Here is a 24,928-nt window from a genome sequence, read left to right as displayed (position 1 = left end):
ATAATGCATCATTAGAGAATGGATAAGTTTATTTTTTTTTCGACTTAATGTGTGAGTGGTATAAGATCATAATTATATTTATATTGTTGGATGAAATGATTTCATATCCATGTGAGACATAAAAAGGTATGAGGCTTTCACCATAGGAGTTTGTTCCATAGTGAGAGTGTGTATGATAACTTAAACTAGGTAAAATTATCTCAATTAAATGAAGTGGATCCGACCAAGATGGAACTTTGATACTAAGAGATCTCAGAACAACTAATGAACCAATAGTGTTAGAGAGAAAGAGATTATGTCGTAGATGATTCAAGCGTTATATCACTCCACAGGATGCTAACTCTGATGCCATGTTGGATTTAGGTCAAAGTCATCGTACTTGGACATCAGCATAATATGATAGCTTAGACTGGTCAAATCTAATACATGTATCTCTGTAAGAGAGATGTGCTACATGAGAATAAGCAGTGGAGGCATCACCGGTGTTGACCCTTCAAAACTCACTCAGTAAAGTCAACTGCTGGTGTGTCCCGTCTCCTCGTTCGTCTTTCTATTGAGAGGCCCGAGTCTCTCCTGCAACTCCGCGTTCACCTTCATCTCCCTCAGCAGCTGCAGTTTTAGGTCATCCACGGTCTGCTGCATGCTCCTCACGTACCCCCAGAGCTGCTGCTCCCTCAGGCTCTCCTGCTGCCCCTCCTTGCAGCCGCAGTGCGAGAGCACGTCCATCACCATCCCCCGCTGCAGGTCCAAGCTGCTCAGCAGGGACACCAGGTTGGGCACCAGCGTCTGCTTCAACACCGACAGTGGCGCCTCGCTTGCCTTCTTGGCCACCTCCTTCTCTTCCGCTCTCGAGTGGTGGTGGTGGCGGTGGTGGTTCTCCTTCTCATCATCTTCGTTTCCGTTCTTGTCGTCGTCCACGACATGGCTGTGGGGATGAGCGGTGGGCTGGTCGATGGGCTCTTCACCCCCGAAGCGGACACATTTGTCGTCGCTCTCCACCGGGTAGACCGGATCCAGCTCGAACACGTCCTCGTTGAAGTTCCACCCGCTCACCCTACGGCTCTTGACGAGCGGGGATGTGGATCCTTCCCTGTCGTTGCTGTTGCAGTCCACTACCCTTCGCTCTATGCACCTATCCTCCACCGCCGGCACCGCCTGCAGCACGTTCTTGACGAAGTAATCCGTGGACTTGCAGTTCTTGAAGAAGGGATGGCGGAGAAGCTTGTCGGCCGACGGCCTCTTGGAGGGGTCTCGGCAGAGGCAGGCGGCCACCATGTCCTTAAACGCCTTGGAGAACTTCTTCTTCTTGCAGTTGCCGCCGGTGCTGTCTCTGCCGTGCTCCTCGAGGCGCAACCGGTTGGTGATCTTCATCACGAGCGACTTGGAGAGGGGGAGGTGGGACAGCGGCGGGCGGCCGTGGGCGAGCTCGAGCGCGGTGATGCCGAAAGACCAGATGTCGGCCTTGATGCCGTAGCCCATGTGGGAGTGGATCACCTCGGGGGCCATCCAGTAGGGCGTGCCGGCCATGTCGTTGAAGAAGGAGGAGGAGGAGGAGGACATGTAGAGGGAGACGGAGGAGGAGGGGTGCGACTCGTAGATGGAGGCGGAGACACCGAAGTCGGCGAGCTTGACGGAGCCGTCGGAGTCGACGAGGATGTTTCCGGCCTTGATGTCGCGGTGGATGTGGCCCTGGCCGTGCAGGTAGGAGAGAGCGTGGAGAATCTCCCGCAGGACGACAGCGATGGACGTCTCGGGGAGGCCGTCGGGGAAGGAGGAGGAGATGATGGACTGCAGCGAGCCGGCGGCCATGAAGGGCATCACCACCCAGAGGTGGCGGTCGACCGTGAAGGAGCAGTGGGCGCGGAGGACGTTGGGGTGGGAAAGCAGCGCCATGGCCTTCGCCTCCCGCCGCACGTCGTCCAAGTTGGCCCTCGACCGCTCCAGATCGATCGACTTGATGGCCACCACCGAGCAGTCCATCGGCAGGCACGTCGCCTTGTACACCACGGCGCTCACGCCGCTGCCCACCTCGTACAGCAGCCGGTAGCACTTGGCATCCAGCGGATACATGACGCTCGGCTCCTTCTCTAAACTATGAGCACGTCAAACCAAGTCTTCTGGCTATATAAAGATCATAGGGTCATGTAGCTTTTGCGACTGATCCAACAGGTGGCTTCTCGGCGACCACCACCCCTGCAGATGGTTCACTGATCGATTAATGGCCAGGAAAGAAGTAGGTGCAGCAGATGTACTAATCATGTGAGCAAAAAAGTAATGAATGAAACCGGGACTCCCGTGAGAGGTGAGAGGTGAGAGGTGAGAGGTGAGAGGTGAGAGGTGAGAGAGAGATTTGGGAGTGCTTTCTGCCACCTGCACAGGTCCAGCTCACTTGATGATGGTGAACTTGTTCATGGTGTGTCATATGGAACACGGTAAAAATGTTACCACAAATATAGCTAGATAAGATCAAGAAAGGGATTCAAGTTGTCATAATAGATTGTAAGAACAGTTCCTCACATTGAAACATCATCTCGTTCTCAAACCTCTGTAGCACGAATCGCTCCTCCAGTGCGAGGAGGCTCGTGACACTGCACGGGTCATTGGAGAAGGGCACGCGTCCGGTTCTTCCAGCGCGGTGGAGATAGTCGACTGCAGTCCTTGGAAGGTCGAAGTTGTAGATGTGAGTTGTTTGTGGCAGGTCAAGCCCTCTGCTTGCGATGTCTGTCGACACCAAAAGACAATCTCGTTGTCTGACTTCCTGCAATGAAAATTGATGTATCAATATAAGAGAGAGAATGTAATAGTTGGATTTACTTTCTAAATAAGAATCACACAATAGATTCTCCAGGTATGTTTCAGCCAGAACACATCGGAGTTCAGAAACTCAAGGATTAAGTTACACATATCTTGAAGTTAATTGGCTTAATTGGAATCACCATTCATGAATTAGGCAAAATTAATGTTTGGGGATGCTCAGCATGCAGTATATATCCTCAGGTCCAACATAATAACTGAATAAAATAACCGCATTCATAAACTGTATATAGCACATAATGAACTACTCATCTAATTGTTTTCACATAACAATTATTGCTTCAAACAAAAAAGGAAAAGAATATATTACCCTAGGAAGCAGCTTATATTTACAGATATCGTGATCTATAACTATTGAGTCTTGAGTTTGTCATGTAACATATGTAGTTTGGCCAGAGCAAAAAAGTATAACAAGTTTTTATTGCTGCGTATGGAAAAAAAATCAATCAGTTAAAAAACTCAAAAAAAAAATCAGTCTTTTGATGATAAATAACATTATAAACCAATAACAAGAGGTGAAGATGAGACTAGCTTTATATAATATATACTGCAGTAACATGCCACCAACCAGACCTGCATGTATTAATCCAAATTAATTCAGATATTTACCGTGAATGAACCTGCTCGTGCGTTAAAGTTCATGTCATCATCTAGGAGAAGAACCTCTAAGCCTCCCCTATAAGAAGCTTTCAGGAAATCCAAGACAAGAGCCGTCGAAGGAGGCTGTCCAGCCTTTTTAGACTTCTCAGACTGACCAAAATTTACAAATAAGTTCATAACTTGGCAGATAAGCAAATATTAGCACTAGGATACAGTCAATTGTTTGCAGAATATGTAAATCTAACAAAATAACTGCATATGACAAATATACATGTGCAGAATGGTTCTAGCTGGAGAAATGCTTAAAATATAATTTAACAGTCAACCAGTCTCTTCCTTGGAATGAACAATATAAAAGTTTTCTTGAATAAGCTGCTGATAAAGCGTAATCATAGAGGGTGGCAAAAGAACATAATGACCAAAAGCTACATGTACATGAGTAAATATTTAGCAGAGATCTCAAGAAGTTATGCTGCAATCAGTCATAAATTAATCAGAGATCTCAAGAAGTAAAGGACTTCTTTCAAATTTCTAAGCCGATATTGATGGTAACTTAAATTTGGCTCGACTGGAAAAATATATGACCTAAATAAGTCTCTAACATCACCATGGAACTTCTTTCAAATTTCAATCCTGAACTAGCAGAATTTTGTTGGTACTGCTGGTTATTTATCATTACTGAAGATAATAGAAAATAAATAGAGGCTATTAGTGGACAGCCGGAGAAGACCTAGACTTATAACCAGACAGAAAAATAGCTACTACTTTCCAAAAGTGAGCTGTCCTGATCGAAATTAAGAATCCAATTGATTTATCAAGCTCGGACATGAAGTTCATATTTGAGACGGATATTGCAATTATATTAAGCACATTAACTGCTTCGATTACATGTAGCTGTCATTTTAAGATAGCCTCAGTTTAAGAGAACATTAACTTGGGGGGCCTAATAATTGGAAGATTTTGATAATATAGCAGATACTGTTTAGCTTCTAAAGCAGCTAACCAGCAGAAAAAGGCAGTGTATCGTGCAGCTCAAGGAGAAACCAATGGTATGTGCTGATTTAAAGAGCCAAATACAAGAATCATCTATTCTACATATCCACAGATCACTTTCTCCTTTGTTTCTAGCTATCCTTATTTCGAGATTCTACATACCCTGAAATAGGCTAAAACAACTTGCTAACAATGACCATCCTCCAATTTAAAGCAGATTCTTATCTGATTTTGCTTTGATTAAACATCTAACACAAGACAGCCAAGTATTAATATACTTTTGAATATGGTACATCTACTTACTAAATTGAATTGTTAATCAACATTCTTAGATTTTAGATTACCTTACTGTAAGTTAATGACTCAATTGAAAATTTTCAGTAGCCAATTTGAACCAACTCTGCCTTCAAAATATCAAGTAAATTAAAACTCTAGCTTTATTTCTCAATTCCTTATTTTTTAACCATGAAATGCTTACTAATTTTGCCCCAATAAGCAAGTAACCTACTGTTAATTAAAACTGCAACAAACCCCATACTCAAGAAGCAGCACTGGTGAAACATGCTGATGGAAATGGAAGACGCAACCAACCTTTTCAAGCAAGCGGAAAAAAATCTATATTACAATTACATATTTTAGAATTAATTAAATGCAAAAAAAGAATGACATACGCCCTTTGGCAGCACGTTTAATAGATTTGTCAAGAATAATTATTCAAAGATGAATTTAACCTGTTCACCAACAAAAATTATGCCAGATCTGGGAGAATCTTGCTCAAGTAGGTTCAGTAAAGTACATAGTTTTTCTTTCTTCTTACAAATCTGCAAAAAAAGAGTTACAAGTAAAAATAATAATAATTTCTATCAGTTTGCATAACAAGATAACTAAGCATACTAATAGAGCTATGCAATATTTTCATGTAAATCCATCTAGAAAGTATTTAAACCATGAAGTAGTTACATGATCCACAGTTAATAAAGTGATATGGACAATAGATACAAAGTCCTTAAAGAAGCAGTAGCCAAGACAACGATGCAAGTACATAATTAACATTCAAACATTTTTTAGAGTATCAAAATGTCATACCACAAATCTGTGACAAAGGTGAGAGGGCATTGGCTCCACAGGATTCACATGGATATGAACCACATCATTCTGAATCACCAAAATGATAACTATTTCAAGCAGACGAGACTAGGACCCCTTTTAGTACCAAAAATAAGATGTGTCTAATATTAATAATAATGCCAGAAAAGGCAAAAAAATGAAAACAGTTGAAAAACCTTGGTCCATTTTTGTTGTATACAGTCATACAGGAAACGGTTGTGTTGAGGAATAGATGCACTAGCAAGCACGGTCTGGCGATTATCAATTGTTGAATATGATGTCAGGAGCTTTCGAAGAGAGTGCACTTGTTTCGATGAATGGAACATAAAATCAACCTGCCAAGACAAGACAATGATATGTGGATCAAAAAGATATCAGACAAAAGCAAATGAAATTCAATTGTGGAACAAAAAATAATTAATTAACACAAATCAACTAACTTCCAAATGCAATCATGTAGGTGGGCTTGAACAACTGGATAAAGCCAATCAGGAGAAGTTCCTCATATCAAACTAAAAGAAGCACAGGAAATGAAAAATATAAAACACATCCTCATGTTTTCGGAAATTATATAGAGAAACAACAGGGTATTTAAGTCCAACTAATATTCTCAAAAGCAAATTCAGGGATACAATTGGGTTTTCAGGGTCTTGGGTCTTTTACAGGTCAAAATGTTAAATGTTCAACCAAAAGTGAGTTTCAGGTGAAAAGGCTAAGAACCTGCGAAACTTCTACAAGGATTGATTTTGGATTGTTTGATGGAACACTTCTAACAAATGAACACATCAAAACCCATCACAAAATGCTTGCAAGGGTTGAATGGATTTAATTGAACAAAAAGGAAATTGTGTTGTCGAGATCATAGTTTGCCTTATTGTGGCATAGGTGAGTGCGATACCTTTCTAGCAAGGTGCAATTCCATGTCACCGCAGCACATGTACCCTATGCCAATTGGCATGAAGGAAAAGTTAGCCAGGCCAAACATCTAGCACAAGTTAGTGTCATGCCTGTCAGTACCTTACTGGCACAGTACACTTCAACCCGTTCCAAAACAAGCAGATCAGGTGGCAAATCCTTGGCCTAGACTCAATCCATGGCAGACCATTTATATGCTTGTTATTGAATTGTTATTAATCCGTAAACAGTACCACATGCCCGCAGTCTGCAGTAGACCACTTTTATGCCTGTTGCTGCATAGATATAAACCCCAAAGTTACATAATATTTTATTCTAGTTACTTGGATGTTGCAGCTCAAACTTGGGAATGGTTTCTCAATATAACATGAACAGCAGCAGTTGTGTCGTGGTAGCATTTAAGGGTTACAATTTCGCCTGTAATGGTCCAGACATAATCTGGGATGTGGACATTCCCTTTTCAGGTACTCCAGTTCAGTTCACTATTCTTCTATAAGCCCTAGGCCAACACATTATGCAGTCGCTCAGGAATCACAGTAGTGCTGGAAGCCACCCACACCACACGCCGTCCACAAACCATAGGCCCACTGCTAGCCTGGTACTTCCCCTTCTCGTCCATCTCCACCTCCTCCTTATGCTTCCTTCCTCCACAACAAAATGGTACACTGTTACATGCCGACATACCATGTGTCATCATCTAAGCATGGAACGACCCGATCCAGCCATGGATCGATATAGGTGAGGCATCCAAAATTGAGTTTTTTGGTAGCATCAAGGATGCATGGATGCCCACATAACCACCTTTCTCACGATAACTAAATATTGAGTACACACCTTATATGAGCATTTCTCTATTTATGACTTTAGTTATGGTAAATCCAAATAAAGGTCCTTGAGAGTCATGCTCCATATATGCCATAACTTTTTGATAGATGATAGTAGCGACCATATTAGCCAAGTTGATTTCCGGTTCATGATAATAACCCATTAGATTCAGCCAAATACACAATCCACAGAGACCATAAGATTGGATCTTCTTAACTAGTTATGATAACTGTTTCTTTTCCCAAGTCAGACACACTGACAAGCACGAATGAAAAAATAGTGCAATTTGAATCAAGAATAAGTTAATATAAATGAAGAAGATGATATTGCAACTAACTATGATTTTTAGCCAAGACCGCTAGAAGTCTAGAACCCACTAGAGGAAAAAACCTGTGTAACTTGAAATGAATGACGGTCAAGCTCAATGACACCCACCAACAGAGATAATTTCAACTTGAATTAAGTAATAAATCGAATGGATGAAATCATGAAAGATATATATTTGAAAAATACCTCATCAATTACCAAAATTTGCATTGCTTCAAGTTTAAGAACATGCTTCTCAAGCATTTGACACAAGCTCCCAATTGTAGCAACCACTATCTCAGGGGGTTCAGCCTGAGCATGATAAATATGATTAGCAAAAACAAATTACAAAATGAAAAATAACAAGTTAATCTACAAATTTGAGTAATTACTGATTACATGGACTTTGTCTCCACTCTAAGCAAGGAAAATCAAGGAGCTGTGGCATAATCTGAATTCTGAAGTATAGGGCTTGAAATAGTCCAATATTTTACCAGTGAAATTCTTAAGCAAAACTGTACATGAGTTTTGTATCAGTAATGGTCATATTACTGAAGCAAATATTCTAGAGATTGAAAGGGAAATAAGAGACAAAGAAAGGAAGAGAAAAAAAAACAAAAAAAGAAAAAAGAAAAAGAACTTGAACTATGTCATATGTTGTTCCACATCAGTCTAAAACCTCATGTCAAAGCAAAAGGAAGAAACAATCCATGTAACAATGTAAAATTTTGTTCAACCATTTTTTAAAAGGAAAAAAAAAACTATCGAAGACCTCACATAACAGCAAGGAAACCTAAACTTACAATGACTTGGAACCAATAATTCTAACAACTTAAAAACCTTATGATAACAATAAATAACTGTATGGGCTGCATGAAAGTTATTAAAGTCGATATCAATTAGGATTGCTTATTGAAATCATGATAAAAATGATGCAAGCACAACAATGACATGATAAGGTACCTTTAGCCAGCTCTTATGTCTTTTCAGCATGCCACCGTCCAACAAAGCCATGATAGTACATGCCTGCATCTTTTCAAATCCTGTTGGCTTTGCAGCAAGCATTCTAGCAACCTTTGTAACCTTTAAATTAAAAATAAGACTGAAGGATCAGCAAGATAATAATATTGGTCATATCGTTTTTTATAAATAATAAAGAACATACTTGAATACCAAGTTCCCTGGAAGGCACAACGATAAGGGCTTGAACGGCAGACCTTCTAAAATCTACAGCTGAAAATACAGATAACATATAAGCCAATGTTTTTCCTGAACCTGTCTAGAGAGAAAAATACAACTTGTCAGATTATCAGAAGATTTTCAAGGACACAAAACAGAATTAATGCATATTTTATGGAACACAAGTAGCATCAATGATATAAATCTATCACTGAATCATAAATGTCAAGCAATTGCACATAAGTGTACCACTGTAGGCCGATCAAGGGATTGGATTGGACCGAATTGGATCTAGCATGATTCCGGCATGGTTCTAAGCTAAAACGTGATATGAAACAAAATTTGACCCCAATAACTAATATAGCAATCTGATCAGATAACAGATCTAATGTGGCTTGGGGTCGACCCAATCCAACAATGATCCAATGAAATCCTATTATATTTATATGCAGCCTACACATTACAAATAGGATCTAATGCAGGTTCCTGACTATAGATAAATCCAACAGCGAGAAACCAACTACCTCACCCTTTTCCTCCAACAAGAGTCTAACAGTACATCTCTCTCTCTCTCTCTCTCTCTCTCTCTCGGTCCCCCCTCTCAATATCAGTCTCTCTCTCCTTGTTCACTCTTTTTCTGTATCTCCCACTACGTATTCTAGGACTTTATAGTAATAGCTCAATTAGACATGAGATTAATGCACGACAAGCTGTGTATTAGGACTGGTCACAGAACAGATTATCAGATAAGGAATCTGAATAATGGCCCGATCAGGACTTGTTCAGCTTAGAGCTGATCCAACGGAATCACATCTAAAGTTATCTGATCAGTATCCCATTCTGAGATGAACTGATCTAATCGGAGATCTGAGGAATGATCAGATCAGGTATTAATCAGCTTAGGGCTGATGCAATGGAATCCAACTTGATGGGGTCTGATCAGTACATCGATCATAGATAAACCAATCTGGCCCAATCCATTTATAATTCTACACCAGTGTGGTACTGTCCAGCCCAGTTTCAAATGTACAGCAGCCTCACAAAATAGTGGTGGTGTTAGAAAAAACAAAAAGACCTAAGAGCTGCTCAGAGATATATTAATTTTGGTTTTCTGCATATAACCTCATGAAATTGTGATATCATGTATTTTCCCCCACAAAATGTCAACTATTTTGAACCCTCTATAACTTAGATTCCTTGTAAAAACGTCTTTGCATATATGTACACCCGGTGGAAGAAACTTGAAGTGTTCAAGTTTATATAAGCTCTTTTCTCAAAGACTAACTCTTTTGACAATTCCTTTTCTGAGTTCGGGAAAACCTTCAATTAGTCCATTATGATATGAATATAAGTATATAACTTAATAGTTCAGTTCAACACCTCATTACTTGATGGTTCCACAGGCATTGAACATAAGCTCCAGTCACATGTTTAACATTCCAAAATCAGCAGTTGTCATGAATGCATTTAAGCAACTCTAGTTTGGCAAAAGTTAATAGTATCTAAACCAAATTCGAGAAGAACTAAACTGCTAGAAAACTAATGTGTTTATCCAGATGCTTCCTGGTTAAATAGCATTTATTTGGAGCAACAAATACCTGTTTTTTCATGAATACAAATATATGCTGATCCACTATCAAAGTTGGTTAGAAAGCCGCACTCTTACATACATGAACATGTATAGTGTGGACACAAGATTATAGCACAAAAACCCCTATGTGTTACAGTATTGTATATAATGACCTGTCCTTTTATCTGATTCCATTCCAAGCTAGCAAAAGCCCCTGTTGTCCACTTCAGTGAAATCATTGTTCAATTACTGAAATATGATGATGAATCTAACCCTAATTTTTCATAGGATCATCAAGATAGATAGTTGGTACCAATCTCAGGCACGCCCCCTTACTTTCCCAACCAACTTTCAACATATGCTGACTGATTTCCATCTAGTTTTCAATTGATCTTTGCAAATCCAGGCTAATTTCCGATAATTTCAAGAAGTCCTGACCCAGAATCTAATTTGACCGTTCAGGACAAAATATCATCTAGAGAAATACAACTTGAGGAACTACAGCAATTCAACTTCTGACCATTTATTGTCAAACAACCAAATTCCAAAATGCAATAAATTGTGGTCCTGCTTCACAAATCCTGCAGAAAGAATGACACTTCACATGGCTCTCAATAATACAACTGCAATCTAGTACCACCGTCCAACTTTCAAGACCTTATCATTCACATCCTCATAAACCAAGTTTCATTGTTTGTCCATATTCAACAACAAATCTAATTTCAGTGTGTTAAAGTGTGATAGTTGATCCAGTAGTTTCTTTAAGTAGCATCTGAAAGGCATTTCGTTTAAAACATTCCACAAAAGCAATATGCTAAACTGTTAATCACCTGAGCATGGAGTATACAATCCCTTCCAGCCAGAAGAAGAGGTAAGGACTGGCGTTGAACATCAGTAGGTAGAACATAACCTATCTCTTCTGCCCTGTTCCAACCAAAAAAAAAAAAACACATTTTGTGATCATATATCCATGAATTTTGTATGGAGTACTGAGAACGAAGAAACGAAATGGAATTTGTCAGTCACTAAGTACTTGCCATACGACTTAGAAATAACTAGTCATACGACTTCATTCAAAGTCTGTCCGGAGGCGATAAAGGGTAGAAGCTCAAACAACAGAAGAAGGAAAGTGAGAAGAGCCGCCGAGAGAACTGGGACCTACCTCTGAAGGATGTGTTCCGGCACTTTTCCACGACATATCTCACGAAGCGTTGGAGCCGCTGAAGGAGGAGCCTGGGCCGCCTGCGCTCCTCCGCAGAAAAGCGCAGACGAAGCGTTCGACGAAATGACAGGGTAGGAGGAGAACGAAAAGAACCGGCTCGAGTGGGGGACAGCGTTCCAAAGTCCGGGAAATTTTGGGGCTCGCGGAGAGGAGAGGAGGTCAAGGGGGAGGGAACATCGAATCCCAGGCAGCGCCCAGGCGGCGGCACCGCCGCAGAGGCACGCCATCGCCACCCGATCTCCAAGAACGGGATGACAGAAAGAAGGGGGGGGGGGGGGGTGCGCGGCGGTGGGTTTTGGTGCTCGACCCGTCTCGACTTGTTGGACGCCTAAAACCCGAAGCGGATCGGGTCAGCTTGAAAGCAATAGCTTTATCGGATGTGACCAATCGATCCGAATCCGCTTAGACATGTGAAGTTGGTTCTTTACGCAACAAAAACAGTTTCCCCAAATTTTAGTATCGAATTTTGCTATTAACTTTTCTTAGATTTGACACTTTGATACAATCTTCTAATTCCACTATCTAACTTAAGCGTCAAAGAAACCCCTTATCGAGCACGCTATCGATGTAATTTTTATAGACTCTCGATTTGTCGACTCAACGGTCTCGGTATCAAATCCACTCAAGATTTAAAAAAATTACCATTGAATCACCCTCCTAAAATATATTTGATTTATTTACCGAAAGAATATGCTATAATTTTTTTGAAAATGATTGATAATAAAATTTTGTTAGATCATTATAAAAATTTTGATATCAAATTTTACGTCAAGATTGTTATGATCAAAAGCACTAAAAGAGAGAGGGGGGGGGGGGGAGTGTGAATTAGTGCATCGAAAAAACTTTCGACGATTAAAACTGTATTCGTACGATGAAATTATTTTCGACGTAAAACTATTTTCGGAAACTTAACTTGAAAGCGAGTTCGTAAAGGAGTGCAGCAAAAGTAATAAGGAAGTAAAGCACATATGAAGGTTTGCAGTAAGGTAAGTAGCAAGAAGAAATGCAAACCAATGAGCACCGTAATTTTAGAGTGGTTCGGTCAATCTTGACCTACATCCACTTTTGGCTTCCTCCTCCGACGAGGTCACCGACGTCCACTAGAGGCCTTCCTTCAATAGGCAAAGGCCAACCACCCTTTTACAGTTTCACTCATTTGACAAGCTTAGGAGACAACCTTTACAGGATTTTCACTCCTCTCTTGAATGATCGAAACTTGGAAGAAAAGAGAGAGGAGAACTTTTAGCTTATACAACACTTTTGAGCTCTAAAAATCACATAGTAAGATTGGATTTTCAGTGCCTTTTGGTTACCCTTTCATGCGGGAAAGGGTGGGGTTTATATAGGCCCCAACTGATTTGAATTTGGAGCTCAAATGTGTCATCTCCTAGATTTCCAAGGTCCTGACGGTACTACCGTCATAACTGGGCGGTACTACCTCTCGGAAACCAAGCTCAGGCGGTACCATCGCCTAGTCTCGCTCGGAGACTAAGCCCAGGTGGTACCACCACCTGACTTGGGCGATTGCACCGCCCAACTTTCCTGAGCTCCTGGGCGGTGCCACCGCCGACCAGGAAATCTGGGTCCGAATGGGTTGATCCATTCGGCCCAATTTGGGTCTATCAAGGGCCCAATTGCCCCCAGATTAAGTTAATGGGATCACCTCCCATTCCTAACTTAATCTACGTGCTAACTACAATATTTCTTAAGACATTTATTGCAACTTGCTCTGATGCGTCAATTGCTTCTTCTAGCGAACATCCGACGAACCCTCGGCGATGCTCCAGTGGACTTCCAGCAAACTCCTGGACTTACAACGATCCACTTGGCGAGTTCTGACGAGTTTCTTTGGCAAGCTCCTGGACTTCTCGGATTTGTTCCCATAGAACCTCCGACGACCGTCCGGGCTTCCATCGAACTCTCGAACCCTCAATGTGATCATGGTCTTGACTCCGGCACAGCTCATGCTATATGTCTTACTTCCATCGTAGTTAATCCTACACATGTAAAACAAACTTTGATCTAGATACTTAATACTAAGCATTAATTAAGTTATCTGGCATGTCATTAGTCCCTCAACGCTTCGTTCGATTCTTCAGCGCATCGTCCTCTCCTGCGGCCTATTGCCCAATCGGCCAGTTGACTCCGCAACTTCGATATCCTTGGCGCAAGACCCGCTCTCCTTGGTCCAATGCCCGAGTCCATGGCCCGAAGCCTTCTGTCGATACGTTGACTAATCCACCGGCCCGACGTCCAATATTCTAATATGTTCCTCCGGCCCAACATGATGTTTCTTACTTTAATTGTCTCATCCTGATCGAAGCATCGTACGTCACTCAAAACACATATTAAAAAATAAATATAATTATCAATTGGTTTCATCATCAAAATACGAGATTCAACATAGATGTCCTCAAGAAACTATGGATCAAGTGACCCTTAATTCATCATAATTATGACTATGATTTTATTTTTTGTAAGCATAGTAGTTAAATGTTTACTAAGTATATTGAAATTAATGAAGGATAAATTAGATTGATTTGGTAGTGCAACATAATCCTAATTTTTTTTAATCATAGGAAGCACATTAATTACAACATATTCTTTTTCACCAATTAATTTTTAAATTAATGAAGGATAAATTTGATAGATTTGGTAGTACAATATAATAGGGACTCGTAGAGGAAGGACCCTAATTAATCATATGTTCTATATTCTTTCCTTACCTTAGGAAACAACTAAATTATCGGATTAAATACCTAATATTTAATTTAAAGTATAAAGCAGTACCAAACATTTCCATAACTCTTTGACCAAATTTTTATTATTAATTTTTTATTTTACATGTAAAAAGGGTCCCACTTGCTATAATATAAATCATAAGGTCTTTGTAGCTTAGTCGAGTATGACTTCATCTTTAAGAGTGACACAAACAAAGCAACCATTACGATTTATATTATGATAACGATAGAGAAAAGTTCAAAGAAAGAAGGGGACAAACAAACTCCTTAGTAGATTGATTGAGCTTGAACTCTTACTATAATTTATTTGCCTCACCCTATTAAGATTTATGCTTATATCTCAATTCCCTTTAGGTTTGTGATTTTATTTTTTAGATGGAGAGTAGGAAGAAAATGAACTTATATAATTTTATACGTAAAACAAAGACAATTACTAAGATTATTATGGTGCCTACCAATTACTAAACAGATTTATTTATTAAAGTTTGGAGATTCAAAATATCATTTGATATATTTTATATGTAAGATATTAATTTAATAATAGATACCAAATTTATTTATCAAAGATTGAGGACTTAAAATTTCGGTTGATATTTTTTTTTACACCTAATATGATACTTGAGAGTTTAAAATCAAATTATTGTAAGAACTTGGGATCAAATCTTGTCGTGAAAAAAGATTAATTACACCTGTGTGATGGTCTACTTGATATTTTCAAGTGGTTTAAATTAAAATTCAATTAGATACGATATTTTTTAATAGAAGGATAATATCTTTTTTTATTTAAAAATTATTATAATAATTATTTTTTATCAATTGAGATTCGATAGGTGGAGTCCATTTAATGCCTATTGGATATGTTACAGTAGCTTATAGAGACGATCAAGATCTTATTAAACATAATAAATCATAACTAAAGAGAATATTTCTTTCTTATATCGATGGTTCAAAATTAATAAGCCTCTCTAAATATGTGTTCATTCGGAACTCAACGATAAATTAAATTAATTATAAATATTTAATATTTTTATTCAAAATTAATAAATTAAAATTAACTTAGTTATTAAAGAAATCTTATGAATATACTTTTACCCGACTGATATAAGAAAAACATATTCAATCTAACTTGTGTCTTCCTCGCTTCCTAATTTTTATACAAGTACTAACATTATAGATCATATGGCTACATTTGAGGCATTAATGGCCTTCTACACTATCACGTTCGATGCCCTCATTTGTCGAGCTTTTCTAACTATTCCATGAGATAACGTAGATAATGATATTCTTGATAGGATATATCTTGGCTGTAGGCTACGTCACGATCGATGCCACGTCATGCTACAGCCAAGTCAGCTAAAGCACCTCGACGCATCGAGTCAAAATCTATACCGAGGCGTTGTTTGGCATGTCCCATCCCAGAAGCTTTGGACGGCGCCATCTGACGTCGTTCCGCGTGTCCTGAGACAACGATCACACAAAAGTATCATGTTATCCCTCGAGGATCAGTCGCCATGTCGAACCTGCGTTCGACCGACACTCGTATAATAGTATAAAAGTCCCTGACCAGTATTCGATCAGGAGAGAGAAAAAAAAAGAGAAAAATAACAACTGACTTGCATATTAGAGGGCCAAAGTCGGGAATCACCCGATAAAAATCATTTTTGCAGGAAAGCGACCATCCTTGAGCCGCGAGCATCTTAATCCGAGAATTATCGTCCGGGGTATGAAGGCGAGTCGACCAAAGACTCCTGACATCGACCCATGGATCAGGCCGTACTAACTCATCAGCCACGACTCATTAGTTCACTTTCTATATTAAGAATATCCTTAGTGAAAGAGTTTTAACTTTACTTTAGCAACAACTAATATCTAAAGTCTATAGTAACCTTGCTGTCCATTCGATAAGGGGAGGATGAGTCCTTATCTAACTACATCTCAAGATTCAATGTTGAGACTCATAAAGTGGTTGACCATTATCCTTTTATACTCATGAAACTTAATAAATGACTTGAAACCATCAAAATTCCTTCAAATATACTCTAAAGGGTGAATTGTACATAATAGTTGAAATTCTCATATTGATGAAAAAAAAAGGATAACGGTAAGAAAGTGACACCGAATTAAATAACCTTGATGCTAATAATGGACTAACATCTTTGGATTGGTTGTTTACATAAGTTAATCATACCTTAAAAAAAATCACATCATTCGAGAGATGATTATATTCTCAAGTCAATTATATCTTAAAAAGTAAAAAGTGTCCATCAAGAGTATCACATTCATCAATTGGTATTTTATTTTTTTCTCTATTGCTCATAGTATCACTTCCCCAAGAAGATAATCTAAATCTGCCCTATCTAGTCAAATTGGCCATTTACTTTATCACGATTTGAAGACCGATCATCTTATGCAGAAGGCCTCATCCTCATACTTAATAAAAGACATTTTGAGGTAGAAAAATCTCAACTTCACATGATTAGGTAGAAATGCTTGACCTTGATACATGACAAAAAGAAAGATTAGAGAGATTTCAAATTAGCCGAGCATACTTTGAGTAGTGCAATTTAGTTACAAAAAGATTAAAAAAATACTAAACCACTAGCTACGTGAAATTATTTGACTAATTGGGAAAGGCTAGTCGAGTCCATGCCTGACTAGGTCAACTCAGAACTTATAACCTAATCCTTACGATTGACGAAGCTGGAGCCAATCGTAAGTTCGTCAGGCATGGACTAGGTTCATAAGTTCTCTTGGTAACTAAGCTCGATAACTGACAAAGTTAATAACAAAATACTGGAGTCCAAGACGAACTTATAGCCTAATCCTTAGACTAAGCTCGATAACTAAGCTAGCTCGAGTCAAATCACACCTTAGCCCGAGTCGAACCCCAAGACCTTTTTTTTAAAAGAACCACTAACTATATATATATATATATATATAGCCTCATTATTACTTTCCCAAGCTTCTAATTGTGTTAACATGAACAACATAAATAAATAAATAATAAAAAATAAAATATATGAACAACACAATTTACAAATGATCTATTTATGCCTCAAAGCATTTTATTTGCATGAAATATGTTCATAAAAAATAAAAAAAACATTCAAAGCATTTGACATATCAGGGTGCCCTTTTACATGCAATGCATCTGCACAAGTGCACAATACACCCATACACCCAAAACATTTTGTTTTGTATATGATGTATTCGTCTAAGATTAAAAAAAAAAATCTCATACCCATGAAAAAATATATCATTTATTTATGATCTATTTGTCTAAAAAAAATATAAAATGGTCGTTGCATTCCAAGTTTACTTTTACATATGACACCTCTGTTGAGGATGAAAAATAAAATCTAAAACACATAATATATTCATAATCTTTCTTTTGGACGTGATTCATTCGTTCAGGACAAAAAAATATATATTCAAAGCATTCTCAATTTTCTTTTTTTATGCATAATATATTTATTTAGAATAAAAAATAAAATATTTAATGTACCTAAAACATATCTCTATTTCTATACGATGCGTTGGTGGAGGACAAAAATAAACTGAAGATTGTATCTCCGTGTGGAGAGCCAATAATAATATTGTATCTTCCGTGGGCAAGTGTTCCTTATCGCATCACGCAGTGGATTGACTCCTAACAAATTGGGATGAGGCAAAATAGAAAACCAAGTAGGACAAGGAATTAACGAAACCCAAATATATTCTACCGACGGTATACGTGTCATCCGCCTACTGGACCGTAGCTGATCAATCAACTCACGCAACCCCGACATAAATGATCGTGGGGAGGCGACGGGGTTGGCGGAGAATTGTAGGTGGTGGAGACGCGAAGCCCTCCGTCGATGGATCATCTACGCTGCCGCCCTCTCCTCCTCTCGCTCCTCCTCCTCCTGTGCTCGGTGGTGATCGCCTCCTCCTTCGGCGGGGGTGCTGGACCCGATGAAGATCCGCTGATCCTGCAGGTGGTGGACCTGGAGAAGGACGGGCTGACGCTTAACGCGGAGGCGCACTTCACCAGCTTCATGAGCAGGTTCGGGAAGACCTACGCCGACGAGGAGGAGCGCTCCCACCGGCTCAAGGTGTTCAAGGCGAACCTCCGGCGGGCGGCGCGGCACCAGCGCCTGGACCCCACCGCCGTCCACGGGATCACCAAGTTCTCAGACCTCACCCCCGCCGAGTTCCGCAGCGCCTACCTCGGCCTGCGCCGCCAGACCCCGGCGTCCTCCCATCAGGCGCCCATCCTCCCCACCAACGACCTCCCCACCGACTTCGACTGGAGGGACCACGGCGCCGTCACCGGCGTCAAGAATCAGGTTCTCTATATACAGGCCGGTCCTTTGTCCAACTTCTTATAGTTATTTCTTGTCCTAATCGATCTATCTTCTTATTTTGTCTTTGTTTTAGGGTTCCTGTGGGTCGTGCTGGTCCTTCAGCGCTGCGGCGGCCTTGGAAGGGGCAAACTTCCTGGCCACTGGAAAGCTGGAAAGCCTCAGTGAGCAGCAGCTTGTTGATTGCGACCATATGGTTTGTGTTTTATCCCCTCCTTTTCCTTCTACCCTAATCGAGCCTGCTAAAAAGGGCACCTTTTAGAAAAATAAGTTTTCGATTTGCTTTCTCGTTGTTGATGTAAGATATTATTTCTGTTAGCAGATGTTTAGGATATAGTTAAGTAATTGAGAGTCCTGCTTTTAGTAAAAGGATACTCTTTGTGGATGAAAGTGTTTGAAGAGTGTTGCTGAGAAGTGGCTGTTGTCAAATCATTTTAAGAAGTGGATTTTGATGATCTACATGAGATTAATTAAAAAGAAATGACCTCAATCAAAGTGGGTGGCCTAATCTCATTAATTTCCTTCAGCTCTCAGACTCTTTCCTTCCAAACTTTTGCATTTAGTCTAATGCTTGTAGTCAAATTAGATTAATTGCTGATGTAACTCAGATTAGATCCTTCAATTCGTAGTTGTAATTTCTGATGATTTGGGTGGTACACTATGAGCTTAGAAGTCCAGTAATTTGCAGGAACTGTTTTTGCGTTTTTTTTTCTTTCCCCATTTGACTTCAATGGGTCAACCTGAGTTGGATCTAAGTATTCTCTGAAAAGTTTAATTGAGTTTACACTGGTCATACCATTTACTTTATCTTGATCAATTGCAAGGAGAGATTGCTTGCCACAGCACTTTTCTTTCCAGAAGAAATTGTTCAATGTCAATTATATGTTTGGTTAATTTCCTAAGGAAGATTACTGTTTAATGCAAAATCCTGTTTATGAGCTTTCTTTGTTTTTTCCCTAATTAAAGTCCATCCCCTCTAACGGACCCCTATTGCTTTGTGTTAGACACCTATTGTTGATTTTATGCAAGGTGTGTAGTAGAAGACAAAAGGTGTTTTAAGGAGATGCCTCATTGGGAGAACAACTGAAGAAGGGTCTTAAGTGGGAAACATCAATAATGGGTGTCTTCTTCATTAGAGTGATGGAAACTTGTTTGCTTGTAATAACTGTTAAGGACTCATCTAGTAAAATAGAATAGCATACTTCCAGAATGTAATTGTTTTTATTATATTCTTCTTTCTTGCATTTGATTGTGTCCTTCAAACTTTATCATTAACAAAAATAATTAAATATCATTACCCTATTTTCACAATATAGGGTAATGATATTTAATACTATGAAGTGTGATGATAATTCTGTCTATCTATCACGAATTATTGATGTAGCTGATGAGATAGAAAAACGGCCCCTTTTGTTCTTCTTGTGCTATTAATTAATGCATATAGTCAATTAGACTTTCTTCTCTTTTCGTGATAAGTAATAATAGTTTTTCCAATTCATTATCGTTGTTTTTCTCCGTGTTTCCGATCATGTATGATGGAGCTTCTCTCTGATCGGGTTACTCTTCTCTCCGAGGAACTAATGTCTCTATAAGATTTAGAGCCTAATGCTATAAGCGGGCTTCATTACTGCTGAATCTTCTAGCTTTTCACTTATCATGCTGAGTGCCCATTCTTCAAAGAAGCTTACTGGTCCCACAGTCTTTACTTCTTTAAACTCCTGCTGCTTCTTGCCTTTAAGTATATGTACCTTATCCTCTAGCTGTCTTTGGTGGCAACTTCTTGCCAAGGATACTATTTCTAAATTTTTAATGTGATAGCTTTGCTCTGTGATGCTGAAGTTTTATCCAATGCTTTTTTTTCACTATTTTGCAGTGTGACTCAGACGAACCTGATGCATGCGACCAGGGATGCAATGGTGGTCTGATGACAACCGCATTCCAGTATTTACTCAAATCTGGTGGGCTTGTGCGCGAGGAAGATTATCCTTATACTGGGTCCCAACGTAGCACTTGCAAGTTTGATAAGTCCAAAATTGCTGCTTCAGTTCAAAACTTCAGTGTTGTCTCCATTGACGAAGGTCAAATTGCTGCTAATCTTGTGAAACATGGCCCCCTTGCAAGTAGGTGATCTTACAGAGGTTTCATGTCATAATTTGGTTTAATTTAGGAAAATACCTGCACTAATAAATTTTTAACAATATGCAAAAAGTAGGCATCCATAAATTAGAAAAACCCACCATCTTCATTCTTATATTTGGTTTTTGTTCGTGACTTGATCTCTTATCAGGGGCTATTACATTTTAAATGTATATGCTAAAACAATCGGTGCCCGAATGCTCACAATGAAAAAAACCAACATACTAATATATAGGGTAGATTTCGAGTCAAGGTATCAAGAAACGCTTCGATATTTTGACATTTTTTTCTCATAGAAGTGTGTTTAATGTTTCATATGAGAATGAGATTGGTTATTCATATATCTGTCATCCTTTTTGCAGTTGGTATAAATGCAGTGTACATGCAAACATATATTGGAGGAGTTTCATGTCCTTATATCTGTGGAAGGCATTTGGATCATGGAGTGCTTCTGGTTGGTTATGGTTCTGCTGGTTATTCTCCAATTCGCCTCAAGCAAAAACCCTTTTGGATCATAAAGAACTCATGGGGCGAAACCTGGGGAGAGAAGGGTTACTATAAGATCTGCAGGGGTCGCAACGTATGCGGTGTCGATTCCATGGTCTCTACAGTCACTGCCATTAACACTCAACAAGATCAGTAACCAATTTGACTTGTGCACGGTATAGCCGATGCATTGATTGACGCATAGGGGCGCAGTGGTACACCTCATTTGTGATATCAAGTGGACCTGTTTAGTATCTTGAACACATGAAATAATTGTGACCTCTTTGCCATATGCTACTTATCTGCAAACTCTAGACTATGATATGTTTATGGCTAAGTATGTTGTGACTTCTATTTTGCTTTATCAGCTGTACATAAAGATGCTTTCATATTTTCTGTTGGCCATCTTTTCTTCTGCATTGTTATATACTCACTTGGTAATTGGACATTTTACTTGACAAGCTGTTGTGCTCCAGCTAGTTTGATAGAACTTGATTGAAATGTAGTCATCCAAATGTTATATGTATAAATTTGAAGGATCCCACTCATTTATGTTCCTATGCATCCATGGAAGAATTTTATCCTGATAGACCCCATCATCCTCTATTTTGCTTGGTGTTTATCCTCCCCTACAATGATGAAGAGCATCAAACAAACTGAAGCAAGTTGAGAGAGACAAGAGAACAAAGAAGGTGACATGTCAATTTGGTTTGCTCTGACTAACAGTTTAGTCTGGTTTTGGACTTACATATATAATTTGTTGAGCCAATGTTGTTGGTGTGAGACTGATGGTTTGGATCATCTTGGTGCCTTCTTCAGGTGTTTTCATTGTTTGTGGTGATGGAAGACTTTTTCTTGCTTTACATCATTGGACCAATGTATCATGCAACATCAAGCAAATTGACAACAAAGAGAACAAATGAACCAACCAGGATTGGCAGAGCTTGTGAACTCACAATACACTACTACTTACAGTGCTAACATCATCATCTCTCAGAGGCAAACTTTGAGTTTGTGCATCAATGGCGAGGTGTGATTCAAGGCTTGCTACTGACTCTGGAATCTGCTCCGAGTGAGCTCTTGGAAGGCAAATCAGAAGCAGCGCCGCTAAATAAGTTTGAGCTTTCGGATCCTCTTGGAGACGGAGAGTATGAGCTTTCGCGAGTTGGATGTCTCCATATCTTGCTTGATGCAGGCATGGCCTTTCTCGAGGTCGCTCAGCCGAAGCCTCATCCTGGCCAGTTCAAGCTTCAGCTCCCTGTTCTCCCTCCTCAGCGACGCGTAGTTGTCCCGAGGAGACAGCCCTGCACTGAACACGCCATTGCTGGTGCATCGCGACTGGGGAGCTGTTTTCTGGTCCTCCTCTGAGTAGGAGCAGCATAATGCGTTTCTGAGCCTTAGCTGCTCGATGTAAAGCACCTGCACAATTGCCTGCAGCGGGAGCCTCTCGTTCTGTGCCGCGTGACCGCTGGCTTCTTCTGAGAGCTTGTGGAAGTCGATCAGCTTGCAGAGCCTCTTTCTCTCCAACTCTGGTAGCCCCTGATGAGCCTGAAAGATCCAACGGAAATGAGATGCAGATCCAAGATGCAGGACAAGAACAAAGGAGCAGGGAACAAACACCTTGAGGTAGATATCAATGGCGCGATACAGGCCATCGTCTGTGGTGCGAGCATACCCTGGTAAGGCGTCGGCGATGACGACGAACTTGGCAAGCTTGAGGTTAGCATCTGGAGCAATCTCCGCGAGGTAGTTGTCCACTAGTCTTCCCACCTTGTCCAGCGCAGTTTGGGAGAGAGGGCGAGGACCGTCGGCTTCGTAGCCCAAGCCATCGTTGTCGCTGTCGTCCTGCTGAGAGAAGACCACGAGGATCCTGTGAACTGCGTCGACATCGAACATTGTTTCCCCTGCATGTTGGGAAGAAGGTATCAAGAGATCGTCGAGAGTAGCCATCTCCAGCTGCGACCCGATCCTCCTCTCCAGATTGAGCCTGCAGGTCATGGGACAGTCGAGAATCACCGCCGAGCGCAACAGGCCGAAGAGGAAGCTCATGGGCACAGTGTGCTTCTCTCCCGGCAGTAGGCCGGCGATCGTCTCGATCACCGTCTTCTCCTCGCGTTCGATGGCCTCAGCTGAAGCACCAGCTCTGGCCCCTAAGATGGGCTTTCTCTTGAGTAGCTTCTCGGCGCAGTCCACGAGCGAGGCTCCGATGCTCTCCGGACGAACTCCTCGGCACTTCATGGCCTCGATGACTCTCTGATACAAGTCAATCCGAAGCACGGAGAGGTCTTCGATCCACCAGTCCTCGCCGCACTTGACCTGCTTGTTCATGTGCAGCCTTCCGGAGCTGTACTCCAAGCGCGAAAAGCTCGAGGCGATCTGCTCCGCGCATGCCTTGGAGGCGATGGCGTCGGTGCACCTGCTGACGATCTTGAGCTCGTCGGCCAGGGGAAGGAGGCCTTCACACTGTTGCAGCACCTGGACACACATCTCCAGGCTTCTGCAAACGACGTCATCAAGGTAAGCTTCGGAACGGGACGACAGGTTCCCTTCTGCATACTCCTCTGTCATCTCAAGGTAATCGGACGCGCAGCAAAGTTGAGCAACATTTGCGGTGGTGATCTCGAAGTTGATGCCGTAGCAGAATTTGGCGGCCAGCTGAAACGTCTCAGGGCCCCCAGGTAAGTTAAGCAGGTCGATCTTTGCAGTGTCAGCAGCGTCCCTGTGCTCTGAGATCAGCTTCCTAATTCGACCACTTCTGGTGACCAGTGGAAACTGCAGTTCATCAACTCTGAACTGTTAGTAAAACTCTTCATCTCTGATGAGAAGGATGATCCATAGAGTATTACCTTATGCAGAGCAAATCTCACCCCATTTACATAAATGGTGATATCACTAGGAACATCCAGAAAAATCCTACACCAGAATTCCAGATGATTACTGATTTGAACACCATTTGCACGAGGACAGTTAAATCGGATTGAGCTCACCAGTCATCGCATCGTTGCTGCTGCGGGGAGGAGCAAACGTGGTGGAGTTGCTGCTGCTGGTGCTGGACGCGACTCATCGTCTCGGCAGAGGAAGCTTCGGAGCAGCAGATGCAAGGGCGGGTCGAGCAGGAGAAAGAGGAGGGAAAAGGCGACGACTTGCCACTTCTTCCGACAGCTGACGTGAAAGGGATCGGTGGTGGTGGTGGTGGTGGTGGTGGTGGGTCACGCAGTGCATCATGTCGCAGCAAACACTGCCGTCCCCTTTCCGCTGCCGCTCCTCACGGTGACGACGAGAGGAAGGTGGAGCGGACATGGATGATTAGACTGCAGCACTCGCAACAACAGGGAGTATCGAGAGCCTGCTCCGGCTCATCATGATCGGGAATCATTAGGGCTTTGACATTCCATTTCCTCCAGCCTTTGGATCCACCACCACCTCCTGGTGCTTTCCCCTTCAGCCATCACCACCTGCATGCTTTGTCTTCAAGAAAGCAAAGATGGGGTTCGGGTCCCTGCGTGCATGGAGAGCTACTCTCGTGCATGCTTGCGTGCAGTTGATAGGAATCATGAGATACTTCTCCGACGCCATGTGCGGCAATCAAATCTTGTCAGATACCATCTGTTACGGTCAGTAACTGTTCAGCCGTGGCCTTGGGGCCGTCGCGGCTTGGTCCGGGTCCGGAAGGCGGTGGTCTACGGGTGGG

At 41.0% G+C, this 24,928-nt stretch overlaps 4 protein-coding genes across 4 annotated transcripts; 1 reads left to right on the top strand and 3 right to left on the bottom strand.

Annotated features, from left to right (window-relative positions):
• Positions 1-386: 386 nt before the first annotated feature.
• Positions 387-2,642, bottom strand: LOC103989283 (serine/threonine-protein kinase BLUS1). The gene is made up of 2 exons (XM_009408086.3): positions 2,518-2,642; positions 387-2,193 (listed from the first exon to the last, which is right to left on the bottom strand). The coding sequence occupies exon 2, from the start codon at positions 2,068-2,070 to the stop codon at positions 514-516; it is 1,557 nt and encodes a 518-aa protein (XP_009406361.2). The 5' UTR covers positions 2,071-2,193; positions 2,518-2,642; the 3' UTR covers positions 387-513.
• LOC103989282 (DEAD-box ATP-dependent RNA helicase 58, chloroplastic) lies at positions 2,440-11,794 on the bottom strand. The gene is made up of 10 exons (XM_009408084.3): positions 11,472-11,794; positions 11,140-11,233; positions 8,726-8,839; positions 8,524-8,643; positions 7,768-7,872; positions 5,691-5,849; positions 5,494-5,562; positions 5,139-5,228; positions 3,424-3,564; positions 2,440-2,758 (listed from the first exon to the last, which is right to left on the bottom strand). The coding sequence occupies exons 1-10, from the start codon at positions 11,756-11,758 to the stop codon at positions 2,480-2,482; spliced, it is 1,458 nt and encodes a 485-aa protein (XP_009406359.2). The 5' UTR covers positions 11,759-11,794; the 3' UTR covers positions 2,440-2,479.
• A 6,286-nt stretch (positions 11,795-18,080) lies between these two features.
• On the top strand, positions 18,081-21,628 carry LOC103989280 (cysteine proteinase 1). The gene is made up of 4 exons (XM_009408082.3): positions 18,081-18,600; positions 18,692-18,811; positions 20,489-20,735; positions 21,114-21,628. The coding sequence occupies exons 1-4, from the start codon at positions 18,130-18,132 to the stop codon at positions 21,392-21,394; spliced, it is 1,119 nt and encodes a 372-aa protein (XP_009406357.2). The 5' UTR covers positions 18,081-18,129; the 3' UTR covers positions 21,395-21,628.
• A 135-nt stretch (positions 21,629-21,763) lies between these two features.
• LOC103989281 (BTB/POZ domain-containing protein At5g48800) lies at positions 21,764-24,784 on the bottom strand. The gene is given in 5 exon segments (XM_009408083.3): positions 21,764-22,362; positions 22,364-22,785; positions 22,858-24,009; positions 24,084-24,150; positions 24,225-24,784. Coding segments are annotated over 5 exon segments (1,806 nt in total). The 5' UTR covers positions 24,302-24,784; the 3' UTR covers positions 21,764-22,274.
• Positions 24,785-24,928: the final 144 nt, after the last annotated feature.

This window comes from Musa acuminata, chromosome BXJ1-6, assembly GCF_036884655.1.
Source record: "Musa acuminata AAA Group cultivar baxijiao chromosome BXJ1-6, Cavendish_Baxijiao_AAA, whole genome shotgun sequence".
NCBI classification, from domain to species: Eukaryota; Viridiplantae; Streptophyta; class Magnoliopsida; order Zingiberales; family Musaceae; genus Musa; species Musa acuminata.
Note: the sequence above shows the minus strand (reverse complement) of the source record. Positions and strands in the feature narration are given on the sequence as shown.

Excerpts from the sequence above, each read along its gene's own strand:
- LOC103989283 (XM_009408086.3), bottom strand. The coding sequence starts at position 2,070 with ATGTATCCGCTGGATGCCAAGTGCTACCGGCTGCTGTACGAGGTGGGC.
- LOC103989282 (XM_009408084.3), bottom strand. The coding sequence starts at position 11,758 with ATGGCGTGCCTCTGCGGCGGTGCCGCCGCCTGGGCGCTGCCTGGGATT. Across the intron at positions 7,873-8,523 it reads GACATAAGAGCTGGCTAAAG|GCTGAACCCCCTGAGATAGT; the intron begins GTACCTTATCAT and ends TATCATGCTCAG. Across the intron at positions 5,850-7,767 it reads AAATTTTGGTAATTGATGAG|GTTGATTTTATGTTCCATTC; the intron begins GTATTTTTCAAA and ends TTGTCTTGGCAG.
- LOC103989280 (XM_009408082.3), top strand. The coding sequence starts at position 18,130 with ATGGATCATCTACGCTGCCGCCCTCTCCTCCTCTCGCTCCTCCTCCTC. Across the intron at positions 18,601-18,691 it reads TCACCGGCGTCAAGAATCAG|GGTTCCTGTGGGTCGTGCTG; the intron begins GTTCTCTATATA and ends TCTTTGTTTTAG. Across the intron at positions 20,736-21,113 it reads GAAACATGGCCCCCTTGCAA|TTGGTATAAATGCAGTGTAC; the intron begins GTAGGTGATCTT and ends TCCTTTTTGCAG.